The sequence below is a fragment of the Sturnus vulgaris genome, chromosome 8, assembly GCF_052056855.1.
Source record: "Sturnus vulgaris isolate bStuVul1 chromosome 8, bStuVul1.hap1, whole genome shotgun sequence".
Classification (NCBI taxonomy): Eukaryota; Metazoa; Chordata; class Aves; order Passeriformes; family Sturnidae; genus Sturnus; species Sturnus vulgaris.
In genome coordinates, this window is record NC_142250.1 from 18,001,194 (window position 1) to 18,022,439 (window position 21,246).

The 21,246-nt window shown below is 43.8% G+C and overlaps 1 protein-coding gene across 1 annotated transcript in view; it reads left to right on the plus strand.

Moving 5' to 3' along the window:
- Positions 1 to 21,246, plus strand: part of SYNPO2L (synaptopodin 2 like) — a 33,673-nt gene that overhangs the window by 1,125 nt on the left and 11,302 nt on the right. Inside the window, exons 2-3 of the mRNA XM_014879886.2 lie at positions 12,309 to 12,460; positions 14,909 to 15,585. Coding sequence (XP_014735372.2) covers positions 12,309 to 12,460; positions 14,909 to 15,585 — 829 coding nt within the window. The remainder of the gene's footprint in view (positions 1 to 12,308; positions 12,461 to 14,908; positions 15,586 to 21,246) is intronic.

Here is a 21,246-nt window from a genome sequence, read left to right on the forward strand (position 1 = left end):
GTGTTTAAGAGACAGAATATCTTTGAAACAGGTGTCTGGCATCAGTTCTTAGGAAAATGGAATTTTCAGGGGCTACATTAACTCTGCATGGTCTAAGATTATTTTGATTCTTGTTTTTCCCTCAGTAGACAAGAAACTGGGACTGAAGAGGGAGGAGATTGTGAGTGTCTATAAGGATTATTCAGGATTGAACAGCAGCAAGACCTAGTCATTACCCAAGCTAAGTTGCACCTTAAGGTGAATGGAATATTGCTCGAGGATTAGTAGCACTTGCAGGAAGGTATTAACTAGAAGCAGCTCTCACCCAGAACTGGGTGCTGTACTTTAAGTCTAGCAATACAAATATATATAATTTTACAATACTTGGATATTGCATTAAAAATAATTAAAATATAATTTATACAAATCCATTTCAGGCTTAAAGTATACATCACTCTTTAGGCAGGATTTTTATTTTATAATTACCTTTTTTTCTATTAGCACCCAGAATTTAATAGCATCCAGTGACCCTACATAATGTCTTAAAGGCAACACCATTTAAATAGTCTCCAAAGAATGGATTTTAGGTCCTTACCAGGTGCCCAGGAGGATCATATCTGAACGTAACCTGCTTAGAAGAGAATAAACTGCCAGGTGTCATGTGATAGAACATACAGACATGAATAGCTGATAGGTGCCAGGAGATAACTGAGTGGATGCTGTTTGTGTCTCAGGGATTCCAGGGCTGTCATTCTTGACAATTTCAATTTCTAGGCTAGAAAAATCATAGTAGTAGCACTAAGGAAAGATGCTAACCTTTGGATGCTGAGTTGAATTATGAATAAGTGATAAAAAATTAATTTAGGAAATTAATCAACTATAACAAACACATTATATATAAATTATACATGTTGTACTTTGGTAGAGATGGTGGAATTGTTAAGCCAGACTAGGTTAAGAGTCACTTCTTGCCCTGCTTCTTTAATCCTTTGTGTTTCCTGCAAGTATTTCAGAGGAAGCTGTAAGTTTCACCAATGCATCTGATTTTTGCGTAATGAAATATGGAGGGAAATCCTTTCCCTTCAGGTAGTTATCAGCATGTCCTAGGAAGTATCTAAGAATTGGTAGTCCTAGTGGTTTACCCTATAAATAAACAGAAAATTGTTTCTGAACAACTAGTACCTTACCTGTTGAAGTATTACATTATTTCCTAATGAAGATTTGGTAACACCAAGCAAGCAGGCATTCCAAAGACTAACTGCTGCACTAAGTGGGATTTCCTGCTTGAGTTGCTCTTGTTGTATTACAAAGCCCTTCACAATTCCTCATCTTACATGATCAGTGTACAGTTCATAATCTTCTTGCCTTTATGCTTTCTAAAGTTTATATCACCATCATCTTTTTATTGTTTCTCTTTATGGAGATTATGATAAAATTAATCACTGATTGCTGTTCTTGGTATCTTTTTTCTGTTTTCCTGAGAATTCTTTTGGTGTGCTGTATGGTTCCTTTCCTTTCCTTTCCTTTCCTTTCCTTTCCTTTCCTTTCCTTTCCTTTCCTTTCCTTTCCTTTCCTTTCCTTTCCTTTCCTTTCCTTTCCTTTCCTTTCCTTTCCTTTCCTTTCCTTTCCTTTCCTTTCCTTTCCTTTCCTTTCCTTTCCTTTCCTTTCCTTTCCTTTCCTTTCCTTTCCTTTCCTTTCCTTTCCTTTCCTTTCCTTTCCTTTCCTTTCCTTTCCTTTCCCATTGGTAGGCCTCCAACTGGTTATTCTCTCATAAGGGGTTCACAAGGATGGCTTAAATTACTGTCTTTTTTCAAATTGCAATTAACTTGAAATATACAGTGAATATATGCATTTGAAACTGTTTTCTAGTGCAAAGTATTCAGCTGGCTGTAACAAAATAAAGTACATAAACAGGTTGGAAGTGGAGTGTGAACCCATTTTTCTACAGACTAAAGGGATGCATAGCTGTAGTTTAAACTGTTTCTCAAAGCAAGGGATCAATTCTAAACCTCAGTCCAGCTGACACAAAGGGGTAGACAAGCAGCTGTATCTTCACATGCTGGATCCAGCTGCCCCAGAGCTTCCGTGCCATTCAATAGCTCCCTGTGGGTTCAGGGACACACCTGGAGAAAGATGCTGGAATGACATACTTGTGGACAGTCTCTTGGGTTGTACATAACTGGGTGTGAGCCCACAGTGTGCCCTAACAGCCCAGAACAGCATCCTGAGCTGCATCAAAAGAGGAGTGGCCAGCAGGTGGAGGGAGGTGATTCTGCCCTTCTGTCCACATGGAGCTGCATGAACCTCTGGGGTCCTCAGTGTAGGGAAGATCTGGACTTCCTAGGATCTGGGTGGAGAGGTGCTCCTGTCCTATGAAGACAGGCTGAGAGGGTTGGGACTGTACAGCTGGAAAAGAAAAGGCTCTGAGGAGACCTCACTGTGGCCTTCCAGTACCTGAAGAGAACTTATAAAAAAGAGGGAGAGATAGGTTTTAGGTGGATAGGTAGTGATAGGATAAGGGGGTATTATCTTGAACTAAAAGAGGAGAGATTTAGATTAGATGTAGTGAGGCACTGGAACAGGTTGCCCAGAGAAGTTGTGGGTGCCCCATTCCTGGAAGTGTTCAAGGCCAGGTTGGATGTGGCTCTGATCTAGTGGAAGGTGTCCCCTGCAAGGGGGGTTGGAACAAGATGGTCTTTAGGATGCCTTCCAAACATTTTGTGATTCTATGATAACTAATTCTGTGTTCACATAAACTTAGAGAACCAAACCAGCTGCACCTGCCTTGGGATCAGAACATTGCTTCTTCCAGCAGTGCCCAGTGGATGCTGAGAAAAAAGCACAAATTTAAGTAACACAAGATTGAAATGCTACCATTAACACCAACTGATTATATGGTTCCAGATCTGTAACTGCAAATGCCTATTCCTTTCATCTTAAACTTGCCTACAAGAGCACATACTGACTCTTTTGTTCCACCAAAGCAATCATTTGCAGTGTCCAGGTGCTAAAATTGCCTGACGAAAATCTGAAGGCTGCCATACTGATGTGTATTTGAAAGGCATACCATTAATAATTAATCTCATAAAACCAGATACAGTAAGAGTAGAGTGAGACCAAAAAATAAACACAAGAAAACTTCTAAGTGTCTGGGGAGCCTTCAGTGAGAAAGAATAGATGATTTTTCAATGAGTGTTGTATTATTGTATCATGCTGTAATGAGTAAGCTGAAAGAAAAGCAGACATTGATATGCTCAGCAGGCAGATACACAGCATGATCAAACATCAACAGAGGACTTGAATCATTCTACAGAAATTAGAAAGGATAGGAATATCAAGAACTAGAGAAACAAATAAAGAGAGAAATAAAGACTAAAGAACACAAAAAGCAAAGGACAATCTTCATTTTGTTCTTAATTACAGCAATGCCCTTTTAAGTTAATTCAGTTGAACTACTCTGGATTCATATTGGCTTATTGTGATTCTTAATTAATTTTTTACCTCCTACTTAATGAAGCAGATAAACTCTACCCCTTAACAAAATAAAGCTGATTTGGTCTAGCTCAGTAGCTGTGGTGCAGATGACAACACAGCACAAGAAATCATTGATCAGAAACAGTCTTTAGGAAAGAAAGAGAACAAACATAAACACAAGAAGCAAAAAGGATCCATAGATGGTAAGATTTTTATTTTAGGAAGGCTGAGGGAAAGTACATGGTCCTCAGATGTAGCTGTAAATGAGGGGAAAGCTTACCCATTCTGAAATGAGAGTAAGAGAGATCAATACCATCAGGTTCCTGGAGGATTTCTTTGCAGTAAGGATATGTTCATCAAATGCTTTTGAGAGAAAACATTCTAAAATAGCTAGTCAAAGAAAAGTTGTAAGCACTAGTGCCATTAATCAACCAAGTAGAAACCTAACATGAAATTATATTATGGAAATAATTTTTATGAAGATGAACAGGATAGTTTTAAGATTATGCAAATGCTTGCAAACCTGCATTTAGGGATCCTGCTACAAAACAAGATTTATTCAGTGAGGGGCAAACATGGCTACTTTCTATAAAAAGCAAGGAAGGCACTTCTACCTCCAGCACAAGTATTAACTGACAAAATAGAGGAAACTGAGTCTTTACAGCTGGTACTGACAGTAGAGGTAAAGGACCTGGGCATATTAGTGCATCATTAATAATAAGCCAGCAAAATTGTGGAACTCTGGGGGGAAAAAAAGGCAAACATAAACAAAGGAGCCACAAGTGGGCATATCTTACAGAGATTGGAAGGCACTGATATTACTGTCTAAGGCACAAGGGGGAATTCACTGGAAATACCATACTTACAGAATCAGCCCCTTTCAAGGGAAGTAAATGTAAGGTGGAGCAGCTATAGAAAAGGAGGGAATGAGAGAAGGCTTCTTTCACCTAGCAAAATATTGAAAGAGGTGACTGCAATCTACAAATAGATGTTGAGCAAATACCAGCAGCACTATTCAAATATAGGTGACAGCACTGACAGCACAGAGCAACTAACCAGGGAGGTTCAACAATGACTTTGCAATCTAGAAAAAGAACTGAAAATCTTTTGAGTCAGTTTATGAACTGGGGTAAACAATATGGCCTCTGAAAACTACAGAGGATTTGCCCTGGTAGCTCAAGTGACTCCTTTCAGTTGGCTGTTCTGTACAAATACTCTGCAGCAATGTTAGGAGAAGCAGTAACACAGGGTTATATTAGTTCTAAACCCAAAAATTGTTTTGTTGTTTAAGAGCAGTTCATCACAACGTCCTTTTTAGTTCTTTCCCACATATTCCCACATTTTTCCTGTATGGTTCTCTGGTGATAATTCACTGTTACTACTGTCTCCTCTGCAAGATATCCTTGCTGCCTGTTTGCCATGTCACTGCTCCCTGTGACACACAGCCTGGCTGCTCTGTGCCATTCTCCTTTGCTCATGTGACATTATTCCTGCGGGAGGTGCCAGCTCTAACCCAGACAGGTCTGATGGCTTCCAGATTTGCAAGCACCTTCTCTTCCTCTTGCCTTTTCAGTAGGCAGGCTGTTCTTTATCTGTTTTCACAAATATTTACTATCCCACCTGAAAAAGCACTGCTAGTCTGTAGCAGTCACTAATGCTGGTTTTGGAATGCCTCAAGCTGCTTTGGGAGTGTTCCTGGACATATTTTATGGGCTGTTGGCACTTAGGCAGGTGCTACACTTGGTTGCTAGTGAGCACATGCTGTGGCACCAGTGGGACTTTCTGAGGACCTGGAAGAATGTCTTGATGAGAAGTTGCAGTGAAACCATATATGCAACCACCATCCATCTATACCTGGTGCATTAAATGTACCGGGACCATTCTCTGGCGCTTAGGCCAGCTGCTACAGAATGTAATGAAGACCAGCAATCAACATTTTCTATTCTTCCGAAAAAAATGGCCACATGCCCACAGGCAGTGGCCCTGGGAATGGCCTGTTCTAGCTCCCAGACTGTGCCTGGGAACTGTTCTGGACAGCAATAGCTGATCTGAGCCAAAGATGTGCCAAGGATCATTTCAACAGTTTAATGCTACAGTAGTTGCAGTGCAGAGCTCAGGTGCATTCACTGGCATTATTCAGTCTGCTACTGGCTAGAACTGCTGAATACATCTGTCTGCTGAGCCTGGTTTTTGATGTACCTTATACCTACAAGATGAGTACAAAGATGTTGCAAGGCACGGGAAGATCTCTGTACCTAAGTGCCCTAGATCTTTCAGGGGAATGTGGTATTTCTCTAATCCATTCTTGTGGCTGATCCTGTCCTTGCTGCCACAGAACAATGGTGCTTATCCTCCTCAGACTATTGCTGAGAGGCTGCCTTTGGCTTGGTGAGTGCTGTCTTTTTGTGCAGTAACCCACTCTTGCAATATTATGAACGCTGTGTTCAATATTTTTTTGCAAACAAAAGTGACCTTCATTCTATTGAAATAATAGTAGGTATTGTCTTCTTCTAACTTGCCCTCTCTCAGCATAAATACTATGGAGGCATAATATACTTAAGACTGTTGCTGTTCAACAATTAGTAGCAGCTGAAAAGAGCTTCTCTTTTGAGAAGGATTTTTATTCAAGGCTTGCAAAAGCTCAAGGCCCCTTAGAGTGCAGTATTAGCACACAGTGCAAAGGCTGGGAACACCTTGTTCTGGAGGACTGAAGCCATGTCTCTGGATAACTCTGCCCTGTGTTCAAGGCTCTTTCCCTCCTTCTGTCTCTGTTCAGTGCCAGTACCTGTAAAAAGACATCTTGCTTGCTAAATTTGTTTATGAGCTTCAATTTCATTAGGTTTAGATTCTAAAATCTTTTATGGCACAGGAGCCAGGCTGAACCTCTAGAAAAAGGACTTATATGGGACGTGTATAAGCATGTTTTTTCTGAACATTTAATTGCTTTTCTCACAGCTCCTAAATGTGGGACCTGGTACAAATATTTGACAAATATATCTGTTCCATCTGAATCCTTGCTTCATATAAAAAACACTTGATATCCCTCTGTTGAGGGTAAAATGCTTATCAAGTACTTTTAGTATCTATTCTAGTACATGTGGTATTATTTATTGTCATTGATACTACATTTCAATCACTTTTCAGCTAATCTACCATCAAGTAACAAATAACTATGGTGATAAAGATTCTTTTTATCTACCTTGGGCCACCTCTGGCTAGAAACTTGCTCCCAACAATGACACCTGTGCTAAATTTTTTGCACAGGATAAGAAAGTGGATTGTTTGAGGTTCTTTTCTCTTCCCTCTCTTGTATAACCACAACAAAAAACTCATTTTAAGGCACTTTATTTCAGTAAGAGAAAACCAACAATTCCTGACTGTTTGTGTTTGTTTTATATCAGCTTGTATCCCCTGGTACAAGTCAGAATTAAATCTAGTGCACCTAAGAATTTGTTCTCTCGTTCCTGCACCAGTACACTCTAGGCAGTAACATATTTTACAGTAGCCTGACATGTACTTAACCAACTGACCAGCACTAACATCCTTTTCCACTACCAGCTCTCATTGCTAAACCCCTTACCCAGGAGCCACCCAAGTCTGTCCTGTCACTTAAGATACATCTTTTCACCACTCTCCCTTGCTGTGTCCATCCCACAAAGTACGTGTTCTCTTCCCTCTTTCTTCATTTAAAGACTCCCTAGTCACCGTGGATGACTTGTGAAGTAGGTGTGCAGAGATACTGGACCTACTTTACCAAGAGGCAAGTCTTCTGGTGTCACTTCTTAGGAAGGAATATGATGATAACTTCCTGTGTAGTTGTAATGTTTAGTGTAATTATAATAGATATTCTCCTGTAAAATAGCTTCCACTAAAAACACAGCATTGACATGAGAATGTAATGTTATTTGCTACTTCATAGATAAGGCAAAGGGAAAGTATCTCACTGGATCTCTCTGTTCAGGTGGGCAACTGAGATAAAGAAATACTGTTGGAAAATGTCCTGGTTTCCAGGTTCCTGCCTTTTATGGATCACAGTCTGAGTGTTTTATCCGAGATCACACAAAAAATCTTTTTTGGTTGGTCTTCTGAATCTCACTCTAGCAATCTCCTCTCTTTAGCCACTTTAGGGTATCCTTCTTCACACAAAAAAGAGTAAACCCTGTCCTTGAAGAAAAACTAAACTGGCCCAATCACCAAAATGATATGAATACACATCTTCAGAAAGAAGAAGAGATGAAGGGTGTTTGTTTCCGCTTTTGCATCTGCTATGTTTGTGGTTCAGCTGAGCAGGAAGTTCTAGGAGGAGCAGACCCACATGCTGGTTGGCTCTTGCTTGAGTCACTCCATTTTGGTAATGCTTTATACCACAAAAAGTAATTTCTTACCTCTCCATGAGAACCCTGTGACAGGATTGCAGTTCACATAAGGCTGGGAATGAAATTTAAACACTGCCAGGTTGTGTGGGTTATTGGACCCCATGGCATTGTAGCTTCTGGGGGAAGAGGAAGGCTGTGTGTTGAGAGATGCAATCAAAGAGTGGAAGGCATTGGGTGGGAAGATAAATCGTATTCAGTATAAAACTCTGACTTGGACTGAGGCTGCTAGGTTTCTGCTGGAAAGATTGCAGGAGATTAGGTGAAGACTGATAATAAAATTTATCTTCCTACCTTATATGCTGAGCTGTCCCAGTGAGAGGAAGTGGGAGGTGGCTTGAGGTGGCAAGGGGAAGAGATGGATGACATGAGCCTACACTGCAAACTACTTCTATTTACCCACAGCCTACTTCATTACAAAGAAGCAGTGCTGACCAGCAGGGAGAGTGGTTGCAAGGTTTCAAAACAGGTTCCCTGAGCTGTACTGAGGCAAGATGTGAAGCCACCGAGTTACTATCAGGATTACTCTATTCTTAGCATCTCAGCATGTGTTCAGCCCCCACATACCACTACCTAAATATAGTTCCTACTGAAGGACAGATGCTGCCAAGTTGCATCTGACCCCCTCCTCTCTTGCATTCTGTTCCTGAAAGCTAGGCTGAATTCCCCAAGACACGTCAACAGTCAGCATGTCCTTTTGTCTGCCTAGGGCTGTACAAGGAAACTTGTACTGTACTGTTAAAGCCTGATCTCAACCCAGGCCTTCCTGGCCTCTCCTAGCACTGACCTTTGTTTCAACACCTTTTCTTATTCCTTTCCTCTTCAGTTGTTACCTTATTCTTTTTTTTTTTTTTAATGTCTCAGCTGCCTCTGTCCTTTCCCTTCTGTCTGATTGAACATGATCAATGAGAGGAAGCAGGCAAAGTAATGAAAGAAAACATATGTGTATATGTGCACGTACATAGGTACTGCAGACACCCCAACCTCTCTGACAAAAGCTCTTTTGTCACTACAGATCTTCTGCTGAGAGGGCAGGGAGATGGACAATTTTCTGAGTAAATGTGTTCCAGTTTTTTACACTGATTTGTATTTCCAGTACCACAAATCCATAGGACTCTGAAATCGGGATTTCCTAAACTCATCTGAAATCTAAAGAGGATATACATGACGTGAGTATGCCATGGGAGAGTGTGTCCACTGAGGCATGGAGTGGAAAGTCTAACAGTCACTTCTAAGAGGCTCACAGAATTTGTGGAGCTCTTCCCACAAAAGGAGAGGTCAGTCCTCACCAGGATGTGCTAGAAGGTCGAGCAGTGCAATCCCCCAGGGCCAGGTCTGGGGCCAGCCCTGACCACTTGTCAGAGTCTGTCAGTGCTGCTGCTCACTTGCACAAGAAAGCTCTCCAGGTATGCGTTACAGAAAGTAGAGAGGTTTTGTCATTGAAATACCACTTTTTCCAACTTTTCCCACCCCTTCAGAACAGCTTCCAAGCTTTCTGCAGCTTAAGCAGAAACTCCCTGTTAGTGACACTTCATGTGGCTCACTGGGTGCCCAGGAGAGGGCATCTTTTGGACACGGAGAGCAAGTGGCTGATCCTGAGGACAGCCTGACCTTCAGGACAGGCAGGGAGCCTGGCTTTTGGACTGGGCAGCCATCCTGGCTTGGGGCCTCAAAGGCTCAGTGCTGCCCTCGCTGTACTAAAGATGAGCAAGTTATGGGTTGTCATTAAAGTCTCTAGAGCACAGAGCTGGCACTCATATAAAAACTGGCAGGCTTGTGTTGGTCTCTGTCCAGAGGCTCTGCAGCCTCCAGCACACTGCACCCTGCTGTTGTGGCTGTGAATTAAGTCCTGTCCTGTTCTTTCTCTGCACAATTCTCATCTGTGTTTAACCCCTTTGCCTTCCTCTCTGGCAAATGCAGTGGGGTAAGGGTTTGGCATAAAAATTAAGCTGTGGGTAGTTCATGTCCCTCTGATCCCAGGATGCAAATTCATAAACTTTCGGGGAGGGTTTATAAATCTGTGGAAGACTGAGCCAGACACATGCTTTTTTCAGTCTCTATAGGTCTCTTTCTGCACTGGAAGAGACCTGGTCCTGTTTTCCCAGAAAGGAATGGAGACATGGAAAAGTCCCTCCTGGATTGTAGAGCACTGAAGTACCAATAGTTGCTTTAGTGCATGTGCTTTCTGTCAGTCCAGTAAAATTTGAGCACAGACCAAGCCAGACCCAGAATCCTCACTAACCATGAGAAAAATGCATTGCCTGCTCATGATTATCAACCTACATGGCCTGCTTGAGTCCCACCAGCCTTCTCTGGTATAAAGGTACCTGAAACAGCTTTGGGCAGTGCTGGGAGCACAGCCTGATCCTTCCTGCCTGGGACCCCCAAACAGTTGCCTGCAAAGACTTGTACCAGTACTGAGGGATTAGAGAATTGCAAAAAGTTTACTGTTGCTGTTCTGGCTGGTCACCAGCCTACATCCTTGGTTTCAGTGGAGGAATACCATGGGATGTAAGGAATGATCTGAGCACCTGCTGACAGCCTTTAACCCCCAGTCCCCTCGCTTCACAACTGAGAGAGATACTCAGCAAGTATATTTCCATCCAGTGCTAAGCACCAAGTACTTGGCTGTGGAGCAGCAGTTGGCCTTTTGAGGAATACTGGGAAGCCCTCCTTTTAACCTCTTTTCAGCTTCCTAACTCTTTTCATTAGCTGTGTCAGTAGGCAGCACTGGAAAATGTGTCTTCTTTACCTTCTCACTTAACAGCTGCATCTGGAGGAAGTATCAGGAAGCAGCATTTATACTGTAACAGTGGTTCTTCAGCAGTAGTTCATTACAGACCTACACGTGCTCATTCCAGGCTTATATTAACAAGGAGGGAGATAAAGGACTAAAATGACAGAGGCTGATGGATGTGGCAGCTGGGATGAGCCAGTCCCTATTTTAAGCATGCAGGCAAGATTTGGGGTCAAGTTGGAAAGGCTACAGAATGATAAAGTACCGGTGAACACAAAAACAACTTGAAGCATAGCCCACCTCTTTCCATCTTCTTTCCCAACACCTCTCAGTCCTGCTGACAGGCTGACCTGGGAGGAGTGTTGCTCTTGTCTGCTCAACACCGGCCAGTAGGGTCAAGCCCAAGGCACTCACACGCCATGGGTGCAGGGGGCCTGGGCCCTAAGACCAGCCAATCATGCCACGGGACTTCCTTAGGGCTCCACCTCTCTCCTCTCCTGCTCCCCTGCTGCTCCTGCAAGAACAATGATGGGGCAGCAATCCTCCCACATTCACTTCTCTTTCCTGAAGCTGCCATTACGATGTTATAGATAAATCTGGTGGCTCAAGCAGCAAGGCTGTGAGATTTGGGTGAAGGTGCCCTGTTGAGTATTACTTCTCTGCAGGGGTCTGACGGTCTGTTCACTGCACCCTCTGTTAAGCAGCTCTGCACAGATTTGTCTTTCACTTAACTGCAAGATCTGAAGAAATATTCTAGAAGAATCTATAAACAGAGTGTAATACTACCTTAGTCCTCACTTGCTCTGACCCAGTGATTTTACCTGGCTATTCTTTTATATGCAAAATGAATACATTATGGATGCCAAGCTGTCCTACAAGACAATCCCCATTGCTTGCCTATATGGGAGAGGTCTGTGGTTTTTGGCTGAGTGTACATTTGCTTGCTTGCTTGCCCTAGCAGAAAGGCTAGGCTGAGTTGGTAAGAAGTTTAACTGATGGATGGTGGAATGAAAGGGAGAGGGAACACTTGGTGCAAGATTGCCATGAGAGGCCAGATCTAGGAGCTCGCCTGGAACCAGGGACTCTGATTCCCTTCTCAGATATAGCAATGCATATCTTGCACAACTCCTGTTAAGGCTAAAGATTTATTCCAAGTTTACACTTGTGTAATAGGACGCCATATGGCCTGATGCAGATGTCCAGAAATACACTGACCAAAGCCATTGGAGCAGAAATGCTTAACAACAGAATATGCCTCAGAGCTGCCACATCTCCCCAGTGTCAGCTTCCCTGAGAATGGTACTTGCAGAGGCTCTGCATGAGTCAGGGATCATACCAAGGAAGTACAGTAGAGGCATGCAGAAGGACACAAGTCATGTGCAGGCGTAGTCTGTTCTCTCTCTGAAACACCGACTCCCTAACCAACTTAGGAGACAGAGAACAAGAGGAGAAGAGCATGTAAATATTCTTGAGTCTTTCATCTGCACTAAAAAACTTGAACAGGGTTGGTGATCAGGCCTATGTTCAGCAGAGTGATTTTTGGAATTAACAGGAATACAGAGACCAGAAAGCAGAGCCAGGGCTCATCCAAGAGGATTAGTGCTCCACTCTGTCACCACAGTAGTCTTAGGCCTTATTTTGTTCTGTGAGGAATGGAGCAATAGAAGGGCCAGCAAGAGACAAGCAACTGAACTACATAGCTGCTGTTCTTCCCTTCAACCTTATCCTCTCTCCTGCTTTTTCAGATTCGGAAGAGAAGCAAAGCATGCCGTGGAGGCCTGTGGGAAAATGATGTTCTAGTATCTATCAATGGGAAGTCATGTGCTGGCCTGTCCCATGCTAATGCCATGCAGATCATCGATTCCTCCAATGGCACACTCAACATCCGTGTGAAAAGGTAACTTGCTCCCAAGTCCCAGTGCTGTGACAGTGCAGGCAGTAGGATGGTTTCATCCAGAACAGCAGCTGTCCACATCCAGCAGAAGCAAGGCAGGCAGGAAGCCTTTGGTTTCACCATACTGCAAGGTGTACTAGGAGGACTTACCCATGTTCTAACATGGCTAACATGTGGACATCTCAATGTTTTGCCCTGTCTTATAGTGGGCTGTTGTAGTCCAACAGTCTATATACTGACTCCACAAAGATTAGAGGTGTGTGGCTAGGCCCCATTTTTATGGGAAGAAATATCTGTGCCAGTCTCTAGTTCAGGAGAATACTGGAGATCAGGCTCAAATTTATGGACAAAAAATAGTCCCAGTAATGTTCCTTGTCCTCCCTGTGCCAAGTTAACCCAGTGCATCAGTGCATGCTGGATGCAGCCCAAGCTATAAATGAATAATCCTATAAAGGTGAAGGCAGCAAAGCTGTGTGAGGTCCTTGCTAGTCCACACGACTGCCTAAACAGAAGTCACCCTCAGATAATCAGGCCCTGGTGAAGGGGGCTGGGGATATGATCTTCTACAGTCCTGAAAAGACACAGAGAGCACTGTGAGCAGTGGTGAGGGACAGCCATGCTGGTTGTTTTCATCCCTGAAGCAGGAGCAGAGGTGGGTAGTGCTCAGAGAAGGAAAGCCTGAGCATGTAGGATCTCCCCCTTGGCTTCAGAGAAAGTGCTGGTGCCTTCTGATGTGCTCACTCTATACCCTAGCTGTGATTAAGTGGGATGAGTAAGTTCTATACAGGGTGTCCAGAATAGCTCATGGTCCCTTGCCAAGGCCTTATCTCATACCATTGGAGCCTATCTTCAGCCAACAGGTGCCTGGGCAAATTCTAATTGGTCAAAATCAGCAGACTTAGAATTACAAAGTGACAAAGGCAGGCTTCTTGCAACCCTCTGGATGGAGCCAACACTGGATGGTTTGGAAATAATGTATTCATTTGGAGTAGCGGAGAAATCATTAAATGTTTCTTTCTTGATCACCTCTATTCCCACTTCATCTTTACCTTCCCAGCGAAAACACCAATCATTCCTGTTCAGAAAGGAGAGGTATCTGGATGATTCTGGAGTATGTGTATTTCAGAAAAAGAGGAAGGGATAGACACTGGCCTGACAGAACAGAACAAGAGAAACTGGCTTACAAGCAGTTAATGCTCTCAGTTACTCGGTCAAGTGTTCAAGGAAGAGGAAGGACTCTTCTGTTTTGCTTGTGGAATTTTGAGGTTGCTCCCCAGTGAGATTTCACAATGGCATATAGTATTAAAACAATAAAATGCCAGAGAAATTCTCCCACCCTTAGCTTCCATAAAAGTTTGCATTTGACATAAATATAAATGTTCCACAGTTTAGAACTGGGATCCGAGTCATGAGTTCCACCGCTTTACAGACGCAATACTGGCTGCCTGGCTTCATGGTATGGATATTCAGAAGGCAAATATTTAGGACTCCTTTATAGCTCTTATAAGCCCTGGTGAGTCTGACAAGAGAAGGAACAAGTTCCCAGCTCTATCTGTGTGGGTTGGAGTCAAACTGCTATTGAAATCCAGACTCACTCTTGAGGAGAGGGAAGACAAAATGGGCTCTTTTCCTGTCAGCACAGCCAATTGTCCTTCCCTCTGGAAGCCAGCAGTAGGGTTGACTGCCCCAGTCTGCTTGGCACCTACTCCAGTCATCCTCCAGATGTCTTAGAGGCTTGAAATTGCTATATCTAAGCCAAAGGCAAATGCCACCGTGGATATGGTCATCAAAACCCAAGTACTGATAGTTAGCTTGCCACAGCAAGCAGGCTAAATATTAGAGTGGTCTCCTATCACCAGATACCATAGTTCTATCCCCAAAAAAGACTTGGGCCTTTATATCCTAAGTATTTGCTATTTCCTCCCATGTAGAGGTCAGAGCAAACAAATAGCACTGATTTCTTGGGAGCCCAGTCTGAACTAAAGCAGTTTGGGGGTGCCAGGATCTGCAGATCTGACAGTCTCAGCAGCAGGAGCAGCTGGAATGCAGTGTGATAGCTGAGCACCAGCTGTTCTCTGCTGACAAGCCACAGGCTGAAGGGTAGGTCTCACTGTCCTGGGGAATGCTTGCTATGCAGGAATTCCTCTCTCCAGGAGAAATGCCTGGGCAGCTGATTAAGCTTGGTAGATTTTTTATGGATTTAGGGCATTCTGATTTTTGAGTGTTTAACACCTGGTTTTTGTAGAGCTGTGAAGCAGAAAATCAGAATGAGAGCATGTAGCTGGATGCCAGGGACAAGTCTGTCCTTGGCATCTACACTTCAGGTGTCTGTACCACCTGAAAAACATCTCTAACACTGCCCCAATCCATAGCCCTCTCTCACATCAGGGTTTCCTTCCAGTTTAGCTACACAAGCCAGACTTCACTCAGCACTTTTCCTTCTCCCCACAGGATAGTTGGTGGGGGCCAGACTGGCCCACGGCTGCAGCGTTCCCCTTCTCCAGGGCAGCGAGTGCTCTCTTCACCATCCCTGCTCAGCCCCCCAGCACAGTTACTCAGCTCTGAACCAGCAGGAGCCCCAGTCACCACGCAGCCCTCCCAGCCCTCCCAGCCCTCCCAGCCATGGAGGTCACAGAGGAACCTGGAGAGCCTCACGTCCCCACCGGACAGCGAGGCCTACTACGGTGAGACAGACAGCGACGCTGACAACATGGCACAGGAGAAGCACCGCCGGGCTCGCAAGAAGAGCCCACGCTCCCCCCCGGACAGCACCACCAGCTGTCACGCACCGCAGGACGAGGTGTCCCTGTCTGAACAGAGTGGCTACGAGAGCATGCCGGAGGCTGCTGCGCAGGGGGGAGCAGAGCTGGCCAGCTCCAGCGGGGTGGCCAAGAGGGAGATTGTCTGCCTGCCCGGCAGTCGCACTGACACTCCGTTCTCAGACAGCGAGGGACAGTTGCGGCCGCCCTCAACAGAGGGACGGGAGCCTTCTCCAGAGGCAATGCTCCTGCCCCATGGCACCAAGGCTATCCGAGCAGAACGCCATCTCATCCCCATGGTGGGGCCAGTGGAACATCCGATTGATGAAGACCTAACTACCACCTATACAGAGAAAGCCAAGCAGGCCAGTAAGTCCTCTAAACTGCCATTCACCCATGCCTTTTCCTTGTGCTGGAATTCTCCTTCCAAAAGCCTGATTCCTACAAATGTCAGGTAGGTTAGTTCCTCTAGGTTACAAAGGAGCACCAGTCAAATCAGACCTGCAGAGACCAGGGCTTCCTGCTGCAGTTTAGGCACTGGAGTCTACTGTCACGTTCCGGGGGTTCTCCCCTTGTGACAACCTTACTGGCTTAACTGGGTAATAGTGTGGATGTATTATAAAGAAAGACAGGTACACGATGGTGTGCCAGAGATATCCTTTAATCCACGTGGTCCAAAAAGCAGCATCCAAAATTAATGTTATTCCGAGGACAAGCAGTGACCAAAGACAGGCGTCAAGGGATCAAGTTTACATAGCTACATGCATAGGGAATACCTGAGGGCAAAAGTCCTGTCCCAAAGGACTTGAACTTTTATGGCAAAGGTCTCAGACCAACCGAGAATTAGTGCTACAAATAAGATTTACTTTGGAATGAGCTAATTAACATCTTCACAGTGCCCAGTTTGCCAGGGTCTCAGATTTATGTCTCCTATTTCAGTTGATTCAATTACCACAATCTACCTCACTCAAAACATCCTAAGAAACAGATAAGAGAAAGGGTCTGGGGTCAGGGATCTGGGACTCACTCAGAGAGGCTGCAGCCATTCAACCAGATGTGCTCTAGTACCTCTATGTGCTGAAAAAGGATGGATGTCATTGGTTGCTTCAACACTTTGGGCTAAGAAGACTCAGGTGACATGATGGTGTCAGGAAAGAACTTGGAAGTTAAATTTCCCTGGCTTTCCAGAGATCTTATGGCAGCTCAGTTTGCTCCTTAGCTACCTGTGTGTTAAGCACAGAGCACTCATTTCAAGAGGCTCCCAAGGAGCCCTCTGTTCAGTTCAGCTCTCTATGGACACACAGGTATGCAGTATTACACAATTAAAGATGATGAGAGATAACTTGCAGGCAGCGTAGCCACAAAAGAGTCTTGTTAGCAACTGATTTATTTCTCTCACCCTGTCCAGCTCAGGGAGGGACTCTTCTACATCAACTTTCCCTGCAGTCACTCACTCCAGCAAGGATGCCCATGTCTGCAGCTGGTGAATTCAGGTAGAAATTATAATTTTTTAGGTGTTTTTAGGCAGTGAACGGTTGCCAGCAAGGATAGGCAGGAGATGGTAAATCAGCTCTTAAAACAGTTCCTTGTAGTGCCATCCTTGATAGTCAAGACCTTTCCATGTGGAATAAAGTACTGAAAAATGTAGTATATGGGTGATGGGCCTGAAGTAACCTTAATTGTGAATGTCTTTCCTGATTTCAGCTGCACATGGATTATTTCAAGCCCAAAGGGCAGAATAAAGTGTTATCTGATCTTAGTTGTGATCTATCTAGTACTATTAAAAACAAGGGAACGATAACTGATTTTCATATCTGTACCTCAGTGTGTAGTATAACTGACCACTTTATATTTCTCTGAACCTGGAAATAAAGCAGGTTTTAAAAAAATTACTTTAAAAAGTGACAGAATGGAAAACAGAGACACAGAAAAGTTACTAGACTGAATCAGAAAGAAAGCATGGGGATTCTAACTTCTGATCCTCTGCTTCAAATGCTAGACATTTTACCCAGGACAGATAATACTGCAAGGCAATTATTAAACTTCTCTTTTCTCTTTTCCTTGGGCTAAATATTCTTTTATCTGTTCTGCCTAAGGAGTCCTATAGAGGTAGCTTTCAAACATAGGTGCTTCCTTTAGACAGGGCACTGGCCTGCTCTTTCCAGTATTGAGAGAGGAGGCTCAGTTGGGCCCTTTATGTCTTGCTCTGCTGGGCAGAGCCTTGCTCTACTTCTTCCTAGTCTTTAGCTCTCATTTTTCCTTAGGACAGGAAAGAAATCAGCAATTTCAACCTCCCCAAAGATGAAGCTATTTTTTCTCCCTTTGAATAATGTACAAGCATGAGGTGAATGTTGAGAAAGGCATGTTCAGCTGCTCCCTGCCACCTGATAGTCCCAGCAGTAGAAGAGCAACTGCTTTACATCAAGACTTATTTCCATGGACGGCATCAGTACACAGGGATCCCAGAAAAGTTACGTATTTAATTCAGAGCATTTCTGATGGCAATATAATATCCCATGGCAGGAGATGATGCAACAATATTGCCAGCTGGAGTTAGGGTTCCCAGAAGCACTGCAGACTGAGGTAATATTTTATTCTTCTATTAGTCCTTCACTGCTCACCCCCTTTTTGGTTTATGTTTGGCCATGGGTGTCCTTCTGCAGGAGCTACTCTGCCAGGGATGGTAACTCACATGGTCTTTTCTTGCATTAGGGATCTTGTCACTAAATGAGAAGGCAAAATTCTACATTCCTGTCATGCTGGAGCACAGCAGCCATTAAAACAAAACCCCAGGAGCCAGTGACTGTGAGAGAAGGAAGCAAGTAAGGAAGAAGAGTGGAAGACGTTCATTACATGGTGAACAGAGCTAAAGGACACCTATACCTGGATTAAACACAGGAATAAACACAGCTGGAGGATGGGGGACTGCTGAGCTGCACTGGCTCCATGGGAGGCTGCTTGCAGAGAAGCTGTGGACTGGCAGGGAGGACATGGTAGAGCATCTCTTGTCAGAAAGGTGTATCCTTGGTGAGGATGTCTGGACTACCATTGCTCGAGCTCCTACAGCTGCTGTAGGCTCCCATGGAGACAGCAGCATTTAAAGCTCTGTTCCTTTGCCTTTCCTCAGAAATATCCACAGCACAGTAGCCTACTCTGGGACACACACACTCCTGGGTTTTGCTAAACAGGAATGTGAAATCATGGTTTAGAAGTTAGGCAGGTGTTTAAAACCTGAGTTAGCTCCAGGGAGTGATTTGGACTATCAGTTGTGAGAGTCTAAGTGTCGACATATAGGCAGGAGACATTTAAGGGCCATTGTGAATACCTAAGCAGATGGCTGCCTTTTGAAGCACTATCTAAATATATTCCCAGGGCATCTGCTAACACACTCTCCTTGCCTTGCCACAGCCTTTTTCATCTCCCACCACTGCACCATAAGAATGTGAAAAACTGCTTTTTGTTTTGTTGAGACTGTTCCCAAGATGGTTCCTTATCCTTTCTTCCTAGAATGTACTACTTTTTCATGTCTGCTCAGATGTTTACTTCAGTTTTGGAGGTATTTCTCTCGTCCTTTTTTTTAATTCTTTCTAACTTTTCACTGCCATTTTTAAGCTCCAGAGACTGTCTCCCTTTCCCACTTGTCCCTGCACCTCAAGCAAACAGAATTGCAGGTACATTATTTCTAGATGAGTATTTAGAAACATCGGACCTCTATATGAATAATTGAAATCCCAGAAAAATAACAGAGTAGCACACCACCAAGAGTATCAACTGACATTCTTCACTGCTCTATTGCCCTGCGAGGATCACAGTAACACTGCTACTGCTGTCAGCTCTTGGGTTTTCTGTAGCTTTGTTCTTTACTTCCTATCTCTAGAACTTTTCTAAACTTTTGTCCTCACTGTGTATGCTCCAGAGTTCTGAGCTTTCCAGATCATAGGCAAGTGAACGCAGCGACTCTGTCTCCCCTTTCCTGTATGATTTTCCTTTGTTTCTGATGGTTAGAAAATGTTCTGATGTGTTAGAAAATCTGATCTGTGCTGACTGTATATTGTCCTCAGGATCATCAATGAACTGAGAAAACGCTTTCCATGTTCCCTTACCATCCTTCCTAGTTGTACCAGCACGGGCAATCAGTCTTTATGTTCTGGTTGTTTCTGAGGCATTTTCTCTTAATTTTCATCTGATGAACATTTCTTCCAGTACATGTATTTTTTTTTTGCAGTAACTCTACAAACACTTGGGAAGTACAACTGTTTCCCCTGCTTTTTGCTCAGAGAGTATAAATCAGGTGGTAATTGCTGGAGGTGATGCTGCAGGTGTTTGACACCTACTTTGCATCACAGTAACATGGGAGAAAATGGAGCTCTCTTATTTATGCTAAGCAAGGCTTTGACTCCAGGAGAACACAGTGTGCTGGCAAGTACCAATAGCCGAGGATGTGACAGCAGCTGATGGTGCCACCTTATGATGTCCTGCATGTCATCAGTTGCTGAGCTGTGCTTTTTCTTCCTCAGCAAAGACACAAGGTCTTAGAGTTCCTTAGAGAACCAACTGCCCATACAGTGAGGTTTGGGTCTCTCTCCTTCCAAAGTTTGTGCTCTATTTGCACATTGATATTGGCTCATTTTTTAACCTGTGGGATAAGCATGTACATCATCCCAGTTCTCTGTAAGACACATGACTTGGGATTTCCCTGCTCAAAACCCACTCAGAGTCAGGTGCAGACTACTGGGGCACTGTGGGGACCCACACATCACCCAAATGCAGGGGAACTTGCCCTACAAGTAAAAAACTTCGGTCTGCAGCACTACCCAGTGGCTTCTATGCACCCTGGTGCTTTGCTCAATGGGGTAAGAGAGCAGCTAGCAAACAGGTACTCTGCTATATTTTAAATGAACTGTCGAACTGTCATGTTTGTGAACAGCTGGTATTTTGCTTAATCTGTAGAAACAAAAGTACGAATTTGTTTCCTTCCCACGAAAAATGCAAATTGCTCTTTTTTGAGAGGTGATTAATCCCTGGGGAAACTGGGGATCTTTAGGCACTCAGTTTGTCATCACTGTAAAGGGACAAGCTAAGTCCCTTCCTGAGATGATTTATGTGCAACTTGCATAGTGCAGAAGAAAAGGAAGAGATAGAAAGACAGAACATACACATTTAAAAATCTAAATCAGTTTCAGGAGGTTAGCAGAAAGCAGGAGCTTATGGCAGGGAGAATCAGAGTGCAGTTGTCACAAGTAATGGCAAGTGAGGTTTTTTGGTTCTCCATAGGTTTCGCAGTGTCCTTCTCTTCTCACCTCACCTTCAGAGACTTGGGATGCATCTGTAGCCAGGGTTGCTTCTTCTCAGCCACCTGTGCTCTCTGAGGTGCACTGTGTTTTCACCCCATCCTAAATCATCTCACAGGACAAAAGGCTCAGCCTTCCTCACAACTGGAAATAGGATAGACATACCAGGACAGCAGTCTATTCCTATCTTGCTAACATACTGTGTCAGTGCAAGAAGTGCTTCAAAATATCTTAATTTAAACTTATCTGCTGGACTATTTTTAGTTTCTAGGATTCAAGAGCCTTTCCATGTATGGTAAAGGAAGGGAGGGAAAACTGGGTGGGGAAATTTCCTCCTCTGCTTTATATGGGCCTGGCTGCCTGTGCAGAGTCATCAAAGTTACTACATTCCATATCAGAAAAGGAAATCCTTCTTGTTTAAAGCGGATGTACAGCAGCATCACTTGAAAAGATAGGATGCTTATAAATAAGTGGCCTGTTCATCAGCAGGTCATAGAGATTACCTCTTCTAAGAGTGACTGCAGTCACATTTCTCTGCAGAGAGGGTGAGTTCAGCAAGCCATCTCTTAGCCTGTTACAACTGGTATAGGCCACAGGGGCTGTGAACAGGATTGAATATCTAAATGGCAGATTGAAGTTTTGCACCACATTTTCTATGTCTTAGCTTTCAGCTTTGACAGTTGTAACTAATGATCACAGTTATGTGACTGTTAGACTAACTTACTGGTTTTGTCATTCA